Source organism: Mesoplodon mirus (assembly GCF_964341445.2).
Source record: "Mesoplodon mirus genome assembly, chromosome: 8".
In the NCBI taxonomy this organism is placed as follows: domain Eukaryota; kingdom Metazoa; phylum Chordata; class Mammalia; order Artiodactyla; family Ziphiidae; genus Mesoplodon; species Mesoplodon mirus.
This window is the reverse complement of record NC_138984.1, coordinates 18,940,973-18,951,408: the sequence shown is the minus strand read 5'-3', so window position 1 is coordinate 18,951,408 and position 10,436 is coordinate 18,940,973. Positions and strand designations below refer to the sequence as shown.

At 56.6% G+C, this 10,436-nt stretch overlaps 1 protein-coding gene across 3 annotated transcripts; it reads left to right on the top strand.

Annotated features, from left to right (window-relative positions):
* Positions 1–1,639: 1,639 nt before the first annotated feature.
* DNAJB2 (DnaJ heat shock protein family (Hsp40) member B2) lies at positions 1,640–8,811 on the top strand. Of its 3 annotated transcripts, XM_082630101.1 has the most exons (10): positions 1,641–1,735; positions 2,013–2,113; positions 2,752–2,861; positions 3,930–3,983; positions 4,169–4,291; positions 5,037–5,129; positions 5,361–5,463; positions 5,653–5,723; positions 6,578–6,784; positions 7,890–8,811. In XM_082630101.1, exons 2-10 carry the CDS (start codon positions 2,049–2,051, stop codon positions 7,898–7,900), a joined length of 837 nt encoding a protein of 278 aa, XP_082486227.1. In that variant the 5' UTR covers positions 1,641–1,735; positions 2,013–2,048; the 3' UTR covers positions 7,901–8,811. The 3 variants fall into 3 exon arrangements, with proteins under 3 accessions (XP_082486226.1, XP_082486227.1, XP_082486228.1); XM_082630100.1 differs by having other exon boundaries at positions 1,640–1,735; positions 6,578–7,910; XM_082630102.1 differs by lacking the exon at positions 1,641–1,735 and having other exon boundaries at positions 1,747–2,113; positions 6,578–6,809.
* The last annotated feature ends 1,625 nt before the right edge of the window (positions 8,812–10,436 follow it).

The window sequence follows — 10,436 nt, the reverse complement described above, 5'->3', positions numbered from 1 at the left end:
CTGCAGTGAGGCCTCTTCTCACCCAGGCATCGAGGCTGACATTTCCTCCTCCAGACACTAGAGGCCACTGCTGGCTCTGCTTGCCACCACTGCAGAAATGAATTCTCAACTGCCCCTGCTTCTCTGTGACTTGCTCCAGATTCAAAGTCCCAGGTGGAGCTTCCGACTGGCAGAACATCCGGCTTTTGCCTACACCTTGGAGCCAGGAAGTCTGGGAGAGCAAGTGTCGGGTTTTGTGGCAGGTAGTGGCCTGTCTTCCATCAAAGCCTACGCAATGGGAATTTGCCAGATGTAGGTAAGTAGGAGGCTCAGGCTGTGAGCAGCCAGGAAAACTGGACAAAACGCACACCAGCCTCTTCTCTCACGTCTGGCTCAAGCCCTTCTCTTTGACGGAGCATTTCTGGGTCACCCAGCCTAAAATGTTCTTCTGGATTCACATAACCAGTATTGCTTGGGCCAGTCATGATGGCAGAGAACTTTTGTACCAAGACCTACTATGTACCATACCTTATTTGACTTTCAAACAGCCCTAGGCGTTACCTGTATTTAGGGAGGAAAAACTGAGTCCTTAGAGGTTTTCTTGTCACACAGTAGTACCAGATTGCAAACCCAAGTCTGTCTGTTTCCAAAGCCTTGGGGTTTCCCAGTGGTCTATACTGATGGGCTGGTAGTTGGAGCTCTGTGAAGGTAGGGATTGGGCCGCAGTCTTCTTTTTACATCCTGGCAGCATCTACAACATAGAAGATGCTCAATTAATGCTTGTGTATTGGCCTGGATATCAAGTGGGAGCCAGTTCTAGGAGGTTCTCTAACTTTCCCATGAGGCCTGAAGCCAGAAATCACTCTAAGGTGGAAGAGGTCTACTCAGGGTCAGTTTGGAAAGAAAAACCTCGAATCTGGGGAACTTCCTCTCCATTTTTCCCCCCATTTTCCCATTAACCACCCATTAATCCCATTAATCTCCCAAACGTGTCAAAACTGTTAATAACACGTTCCCATCTGTTCATTATTTAATCATCCAATGCATATTTTTGAACCCCACTACCGTCCTGAATACTCTAGTGAGAAAAAAGACATAATCTCTGCCCTGTGGAGTTTGCATCCTAGAGGGGGAGATGACTGTCAATCAAATAAGCAAACAAATAAATGCTCTGACCAGTGTGAGGAAGGTTGCCAAGAGATGCTATGAGAGGCAAGTCTGACCTACTCAGGGAAGTCGGACAGCCTCTTCTGAGGGCTGGGGCTTAGAGCAGGGATCTCAAGAAGGGGGAGGATTTAGGCCCAGAGGGGAGTCTGTGAGCCCTTGAAGTGGTGATTTCCTTTGGGTGAGTAATCCTCGGTCAGCGAACCTGTCTCTAGGAAAGCCACAGAGGGGCCAGGGGCTGGGTGGCTTGTTTGCTGGCAAGTGCGCCGCTCCTGCATGGAGCCTGCCGCTGTCCCCCGGGTTCCATCTGGGGATGACGTTGTCCTGGTGCAAGCCCAAAATAGCCGGCTCCGCCTCCATCTCCCGGCAGCCCCTGCAGCAGCACCCCCCCCTCCACCCCCCAAGGTGACAGGCCGAGCCGGCCTCCTCTGGGTCTCTAGTAGTTTCCGTGCCGCTGACGCATGCTTGCGCGCACAGCTGGGCCTGCCGCGTCCTACGCAGCAGCCGCGAGCCGGGCAGCCGGTGCCAGACGGTTCCCGGCGGGGGGCAGGGGCGGGGCGCTCCAAGAGGCCAGGGACTCCCGGCGGAGGAGGTGCGGGCGGGGGGCCCCGGTCAGGCTGGGGGGCCCTGGGCCGGGCTGCTGGCGTTTGGGGGCTGCGATAGGGCGCCCCGGCCCCGGGCCCCGAGATAGCCCGTGGCACCGGCCTGCGAGGGCCGATAAGGCTGCCTGAGGGAGCCGAGTCACCGGCCGCGAGAAGAGCCCGCAGGCTCCGCGGCCCCCTGGGAGCGCCTCCCGCCGCCCCCGGGGTCTCCAGCCCCGGGGAGGGGCTCTCGGTTCTTTCCGCCTGACTGTACCTTCTCTACTGCAGCCCCAAGGAGGCCCTCCTGACGACTGACGAGTTGCCATGGCATCCTACTACGAGATCCTAGACGTGCCGCGAAGTGCGTCCGCTGATGACATCAAAAAGGCGTAAGTGCCTCCGCTGTGCACCAGAAAGCCACTCACCCCCCCCCTCCACCACCCTGGGGCCCTTCAGAGGCGGGGCTGAGAGAGCCAGGTCCTTAGAAAGGACTGCGGGCCTCCCTCAGAGAGTGACCCCTGTAGGGAGGAAGGAGACCCCTGGATGAGTAGGAGAAAGTCTACAGCGTGAAGCTCCGCTGGAAGGTGCAGTGTGAGCTCTTTTCCAGTACAGTCCCCCCATCCCCTCCCTTCCCCTTTATTCCTACGCCAACCCCCAGCCTCTAGGTGTGGGCTTTCTCAGGATGCAGTGCAAAGATGCTCAAGCACTGTGCCCCTCCCCACCATGGCCACATGTACCCACGTCCTTAGCAACCCCAGCCCCAGCGAGCCCCAGGGAGGCGTTAGGCCTGGGGCTTTCTCGTCCTCACGTCTAATACAAGTATATAGTCCCAGCACTGGCTGCAGAGGGGCGAGATAGGGACTCCGTTAAAACATTGCTGCAGGGGCAGCCCTAGTAGCTGGCATGGGCCGGGATCTGAGTGGTGGAAGGGCTATAGTGGGCTAACAGGAAGTGGGTCATTCTGTTCCCTAGTGGGAAGTGCCTGCGTTTGTCTCCTGACCCTCCCCTCTGAACCCACTTCCTGCAGGTATCGGAAGAAGGCTTTACAATGGCACCCAGACAAGAACCCAGATAATAAAGAGTTTGCTGAGAAGAAGTTCAAGGAGGTGGCCGAGGCGTATGAAGTGCTGTCGGACAGTAAGGGCCAGGGTCAGGGGTCAGGGGGCAGGGCAGGGCAGCACCTGTCACTCCCTCTTCATGCCCCCTCACACTCCTTCCCAAAGCCATGCTGCCACCACCCCAGTCTCCTCCATGCTTTTTCCAACCTGGTATTTAAGTGCCCCCCTCCCACAGGGACTCTGGGATTTGTTTGTTTGTTTGTTTGTTTCAATTCAGAGGAGCACCTACTGTGTGTCAAGCACCCTTTTATTCTTCCCCTGATCCCCTGGCTCAGTGTCTGCTCCCCAGGGTCTGCTAGTTGCAGCATGGATCCTGACAAGGGGAAGGAAGCAGGGCAGGTAACCAAGGTGTGCCGAGCCTCCTCTATGCCAGGCATTGGTAGTTGTAATCTCCATGAGTCCTCACAGCCATCCTGTGAGACAGGATTTATCACCCCCATTTTTCAGGCAAGGCAACTGAGGCTGAGAGAGGTGAAGTAACTTGCTCGAGGAATATGACTCCAGGTCTTTCATTCATTCATTCAAAAAATATTCATTGAGTGCTTATGGTGCCAGGCCCTTGTTGGGTACTGAGGAACGATGGAGGACAAGCGGGCACTACGAGTCCTGATGGGTTTATCGCAGTCTGGTCAGGGAAGGCCCACATTAACCAAGTGAATGCACAGACAAGATTATTCCAAAGGAACGTAGCAGGGTGATGTGATAGGGAATAGGGAATAATAGGCACCAGTTTTAGGTAGTCAAGAAAGGTCTCTCTGTGACATTTAGGCTAGGCCCTGATTAATAATAACATAGTAATGATTAGCTAACATTTTTGAAGCACTATGTATCAGGCACTGTGCTAGATGGATTATCTTATTTAATCCTTGCAACTCTGAGGTCGGTGCTGTTATTGTGTCCATTTTACAGATGAGAAGGAGCCACTATGTGAAGGGCTGAGCTGCTGCTAAAACCTGTAGCGCATGTCCCCTATGCAACCTGCTGCCCCCCAGTTGTCAGTCTCTGGCCAGTCCTCTGAGGGCCCTAGCCTGGAAGGGGAGGCCGTCATCCCAGAGGGAGGGAGAAATGATCTGTTCTCTCTTTCCAGAGCATAAGCGTGAGATCTACGACCACTATGGCCGGGAAGGGCTGACTGGGGCAGGTAGGTGGAGCGGGGGCACCCAGGGATGGAAGTGGGTCAGGGAGGAAGGGGGAGGGCAGATTCCTGCAGTGGATGCTTGCTCTCACTGCTCTCGAGGCTCCTGGAGTCTCTGTGCCTTAGGGGGGCCCCTGGCTCAGGGCAGGGTGCACGCCCTGAGCCCCCTCCTCATCCTGCCTCTCCTTCAGGCACTGGCCCGTGTCGGGCGGAAGCTGGCAGTGGCAGCCCTGGCTTCACCTTCACCTTCCGCAGCCCGGAGGAGGTCTTCCGGGAGTTCTTCGGGAGTGGTGACCCTTTTGCAGAGCTCTTTGGTGAGTGGACTCGGGAGGCCTCTGACAAGCTCGACTTCTCCCTCCAGGCCTGCTCTCCATCAGCTGGGAGGCCCTTAGGCAGGAGGCTGAGAGGGAAGCAGAATTCCACGGACAGAAGATTTTGTGTGGGTGGATCCAGTGAGCTCTGGGACAGAACCTTACACATTCCAGAATCCGCGTGACCCTGTAGTGACACTTCAGAGACTCGCCTTATTAAATGATAACAATAATTCATTGTTAAACCTCCACAGTGACAGCCATGAAAGCAAGACTCAGAGCATCATGGGACAGTAATAATGCCATTACAAACAACAACAGATACCACTTTTTTGAATGGTTAAATGAACCCTGTGAGGTAGATAATTTTATCCGCATTTACAGATGAGAAAACTGAGGCACATTCTGAAAACTTGCTTACAGTCACACAGCCGATGGCGGAGCCGGGGCTTGTAGCTGTGTCTGCCTGACATCACACCAGGCTTATCTGCATAAGACTAAAGGAGCTATTCCCCACCCCCGTTCCTTTATTCTTCATAGTGGCCAGAATTGACCAGGGAACTTTTTCTTATAATAATACTAAAAAGGAATTTAATTTATAAATCAGTCCAAGCAAAAAAGAAAAAAATCAGAAATGTACCCAGTTGCTTAGCAGCTTATATTTCGAGACATCAGAGCAGGCTTCACACATTCTAGGGGTGGGGGGATCTTTTCACCAGATGATGGTTCATCTGCTTACTCGTTGCAGACGACCTGGGCCCGTTCTCAGAGCTTCAGAACCGGAGTGCCCGACACTCGGGCCCTTTCTTCACCTTCTCTTCCTCCTTCCCTGGACACTCCGGTAAGTGCCGTCCCTTCCCATGCTTGCAAGCGTTTGGAGTCCTGGAGCCCCTCGCCTCAGCTTGTTACCTTCCCACGCCTTCTCTCTGTGTCTCTGGAACCCTGCCTCTGGGCAGCTCTGCGGGGAGACCCCACAGAGGTTCCTGGTCCATTGTGAGTGCAGCCTGCCTGGTACAGCCTCTGTCTAACATCCTCTCCTCCTCCTCCTCCTCCTCCTTTGTCCCAATGCCAGATTTCTCCTCCTCATCTTTCTCCTTCAGTCCTGGGGCTGGTGCTTTTCGCTCTGTTTCTACATCTACCACCTTTGTCCAAGGACGCCGCATCACGACACGCAGGTGAGGGCTCCTTCCGGGACCATACGGGGTGTGGGGTGGGTGGGGGTGGAGCGGAGCCGCATACGCCTGGAGAGCAGCTCCCTGAGGGCAGAGCGCAGACTGCCCTGTCCACTGCGACATCCCGGAGCCTGGACGGGCGCCCGCAGGACTCGGGCATGCCCGCCCAATGAACCGTGCTATCTCCCCCAGGATCATGGAGAACGGGCAGGAGCGGGTGGAAGTGGAGGAGGACGGGCAGCTGAAGTCTGTCACAATCAATGGTGAGCAACACGGCTCTGCTACCCAATCCCGATCAGGAAGCCCCAGGCCCCAAAGCCCCTTCCCCTAACTGCTCCTCTCTGAACGCCCCTGGGGCAGGGAGGCCAGACTGGCAGGGTCGGAGATGGTGATCCCGGGGAAGGGGGCTGGGACAGAGAATTGTGGAGTCTCAGAGGGCCAGCTCGTCGCTGTCATCACGAGTGGGGTGCCTGGAGTTTTCAGAGCACTGGACTATGTTTAAAGCACTTGCGCACACACCACATCCCTTGTATTCGTAAAACAGCCGGGGGAAAGCAGGGCAGTTTGCATTCGCCCTACTTTTCGTTTGAGGAGACTGAGCCTCAGCACGGCTAAATGGCCCTAACTCCCAAGTAGCCCCAGGCCCAAGGCTTTGACCTACTTAGCAAAGGGTAAAGCCAGGAATGAAACTCAGGACACAGGGCTCCTGGAGCTGAACTCTCCTTCCCACAGCGCTGCCACGCAGTACAGGATGGTCGCCGTGACTACCCTTTTATGCCCCCGACTCTGGGAGCTGTGTGTGCTAAAGGCTCTTCATGGGCTCTCTTATTTAATCACTGGAACAATTTGACAATGCAGGCACTCACGTCATTCCCATTTTATAGATGAGGAAAGGGAGGCTTAAGGAGGTTGAGTAACTTGCCAAGGGAGACAGCTCATACCTGCTGGAGCCAAATGCCTGGCCATGCTCATAACCACTGCGCTAGGTGCCAAAATGCATGCACACCAGTTCCAGAGGAGGGGCTGTAAGTGGTCAGAGTGGCTGCTGCATGAGGCAGCCTGGCCAGATTCCTGCAGCCTGGATCAGAGGGCCTCATGGTGGCTGCTACTCCCACAGGTATCCCGGATGACCTGGCACTGGGCTTGGAGCTGAGCCGTCGCGAGCAGCAACAGTCTGTCACCTCCAGGTCAGGGGCCACACAGGTCCGGCAGACCCCTGTGTCGCGACCCCCTGACAGCGACCTCTCTGAGGATGACGAGGACCTGCAGCTTGCCATGGCCTACAGCCTGTCAGAGATGGAGGCAGCTGGGAAGAAACCAGCAGGTGGGCGGGGGGCACAGCGTCGACGGCAGGGGCAGCCCAAGGCCCAGAACCACGACCCAGGCGTGGGGGAGACCCATGAGGGTGCAAGGGGTGACACAGCCAAATCCAGCCCATCTCCGGAGGAGAAGGCGTCTCGCTGCCTCATCCTCTGATCACCAGGCCCAACCCACCCAATTCAGGGGGCCAGGGGTCCTGTTCACTGTCAGGAGAGCAGAGAGGGGTGTGGCCTGAGTTGCAGGAGCCCCTCTCCACCTCCGTGCTCCCTCCCTGGTCCACCCCCCTCCAGCGTGGAGTCAGGATTTGCTGTGCTCAGCCCACGGCTGATAGGTCCCTGGCAAAGCCCAGGGTGGGGGGCCTCAGGGCAGTGGGAGGGCCTGAGGAGCCAGGATTCACTTATTCTTATCAGACAGGGAGTTTAAAGGGGCATTAGTGGCTTGGGTCAGGCCTTTCGTGCCCAGGTCTTCTGCCACCTGTGTTGCTGATGATATTAAGGAAGGAGGACTTGGCCTGAGGTTCTCTGAGCCAGAGTCGGCAGCCACGGCTCTCCTTATCCGGCTGCAGACAACCCCACCCTGGTTTCTGCGCAGTGTTGAGCTCTGACGTCTCTGTTGCTTCCCTCCTGGTGCTGCTTCTCCCTCGCACTCTTCTCTCTGCAATTCCCCGTGGGCCGCGTCGCTTGCTTTCACTGCCGTCTGGCTGGGACTCCCTTCTTGCTTCCCCAGAAGGCCTCTTTGTGGCGAGGAAGATTCTGTGGCCAGTAGGGCCATAAGGTCTTCCGGGGAGACTAGCTGGGTGGGGCGGGAGCCTCTCGGCCGTCCAGATTCGGAACCGGAGCCTACTCCTCCTCCCTTCCTCTTGCTGCCTCAGCCTGCCCCAGGCCTTGGGACTAGCCAGAGGTGAGGCCGGCTAACCCTGGAGAGGGGGGATAAGGCCAGGTTGCCCCAGGAGGGAGGCTTAAGAGGGGACCATACCCCATCCTCCTGCACCATGCATCAGGGCTCAGGGAGAGGCCACAGGGCTAGCCCAGGGCTGCATGCTCAGCTCCGTCCTCCACGGCTTGCTGCTGACCCTCTCTCCTGTCATCCCGCCCCCGCTCTCTCCCCAGATGTGTTCTGAGCTGGATGTCCGGGACCCAGAATGGCTGCACAGTTCCAACAGGACAGCGCCCAACCCTGTGCACTGGGAGGGGACCCTCCATTCCTCTCCCTCGCCCATGCTGAGCGTAGAGCCGGGCCTGGGTGGTGGGTGGGGGCTGGGTGGGAAGTAGTCTTAGCCTGTAAACGCTTCCCTGGGTGTTTGGTGCTGTCTCTTGGGGACTACAAGTCCCAGAATGCAACGCACCATGCCTCCTTTCTGTTAGATCATGCTTGGGGGAAGTGGTGCACAGTTATGGAGCTGTGCATCTTGGGACATGTAGTTCCAGCCCTGGTCGGCTTGTTAACTCACTGTGAGATGGGGCGATCGTGTTCTTTGATTTGTCCCTGGCAGGGGTGGCAAGAATGTGGATGAAGGGGTAATGGTCTGAGCTTTGTTTCCCCTTACAACTCTTGCTAGCACCGGGGTTAGAGTGTACCAGTCAAGGCCCTGTGGCATCTCGGAGAGGCTCTTTTCCTGTGGGCAGTCCCGGGGTCTGAGAATGAGCCACGGCTGATCGGCTAAGCAGGGCTTGGTCTCAGAAGGCTGACAGGCGTGGGAGCTTGGAAGCTAGCCCTCTCGGTGGTGGTGGTGGGCGGGGGTGGGGGGGGCGGTGTGTGGCTGGAATTGGTGTGTGGTGGGTGCTCTGGGCATGTTGCTGCTTGTATGGCTTCTTCGGCCTCTGACCCCGCTGCCCATTCTTTCTCTCCAACACCACAGAAGCTGCCTCTCCTCCTCCCTCCCTGGGGAGCCCGGTGGCTGGGGAGGGGAGTGGTGGAGCCGGGGTGTTGCCAGACCCTGGGCCGTTGAGTCTCAGAGGCCTATCAAAGCCAGCGGGGCTGAGCTCAGACCAAGAGGGAGACACTGGAACTCAATAAAGCTGAGTTTCGAGAGTTTGGTGGTGTGCCGTGTTCCCTGTGCTTCCTTTCCCGGGGCGGGGGGACCCCTGGGGGACCAGCGGGTGACACACCTCCCTTTATTGCCCAGGCATCCAGAGGTTGCAGGCTTTCCCAGCTGACAGAAGTCCCCTCTCTGACCAAGGTGGCCCTCTCTGAGTACGTTGTAGATGTCCATGAAATGCTCGTTCTTCTGCCCTCACTTCTTGGGGCCCCACAGCTGGCTTTCCCCAGGCAGCTGTTGTTCCCCTTACGCAGGGTCCCACCACCCAGTACTCTGCGGCACAGCTAGGACCAGACTGAGTAATGACTTGACTGAAAGCATGGGGCCAACAGAAAGCCGGGAACACGTGGTGAAAAACCTGTAAAAACCTCCTCCCAAGGCCCAGAGACTGAGTCCCCTCCACAGGTCTCCTTAGCTTAAGGCCAGTGGGCAGTGTCAGAGGCCTGCCCCTCTCCATGTGGAGTGGCACACGTCCACCCCACCCAGGGTCCAGGCCCCAAACTCATCAGGGTCCCAGGGAGGAGAAAGCCAGGTACCTCTCCCCCTTTTCTCTCCAGACACCTGCAGAGATGCCCTCCCAGCCACCTTTGACAAGCACCTTTCTATTGTCAAGCGGGGAGGTGTGGCTCCCCACCAACTCTCTCTTCCATTCCGGGATGAACACTTGGCTTCATCTTCAGTGGCCAAAGGGTCTATATTGTATTTTTCTCAAAGCAAGGAAGCAGCCTGCCCTGAAAGAGGAATGTCAAGCCTCTATCTTGAGAGAGAGAGAATCTGCTGGAAGCTTGTAAAATGGCTGTTTTGCCCACGTCCGGCCTTTGAGATGACAAACCAGTGGTGTTGAACCTCAGCAGAGCACAGGTGAAGGGTGAAGGGCCTGTGGTCCACTCACTGGTCCCTTCGCTCCCTGCGCAGGACGGGTGGTACTCGCCCATTATTCATGTGACGGGTCGGAACCTTGGCAAGGCTAGGTGGCCCTAACTCCCGAGTACCTCCATGCCCAAGGCTCTCTTGCCTCATTTCTACATCTACCACCTTTGACAAGGACACCTCGTGACATGCAGATGAGGGCTCCTCTGGCGCCATACAGGGCGGAACGTTCTTGGGGAGGGGGGAGAAAGTGCCCCTTGCCCCCAGGTGAATGGCTGTTGTCACATCTCATAGGCCGGGTCTGCGAGTCGCTCTCAGAGTTTAGCTACTTGTGCTTAAGGTGTGGTGAGCACTTGGCCTGCATCACCTCGTTTAGTCCTAACCTCAGTCCTGCTCGACGTACATTATTCCTGAGGCCGAAGGACATGAAGCAGCCGCCCAAGAACTGAGAGGACCGGCAGCAAAGAGGTCAAGCATGCCTGCGTTCGAATCCTAACTCCACCACTTAACTAGTTGTGGTACCTGGGGCAAGTTCTGTGCCGCAGTCTCTTCGTCTGTAAGATGGGGCTAATAATTGGTAGCGTGTCCTGAAGATTAAACAAGTTAATGGGTGTAAAGCACCTTGGAGACTGCCAGACACACAGGGAGCACAGCATAAAAAAACCACTGCCCAATTGTTATTAGCTACCATTCAAGCCTTGGAGAGCGTGACTCGGCAGCCTGGCCCTCCCCTCACCCTCTCTGCATC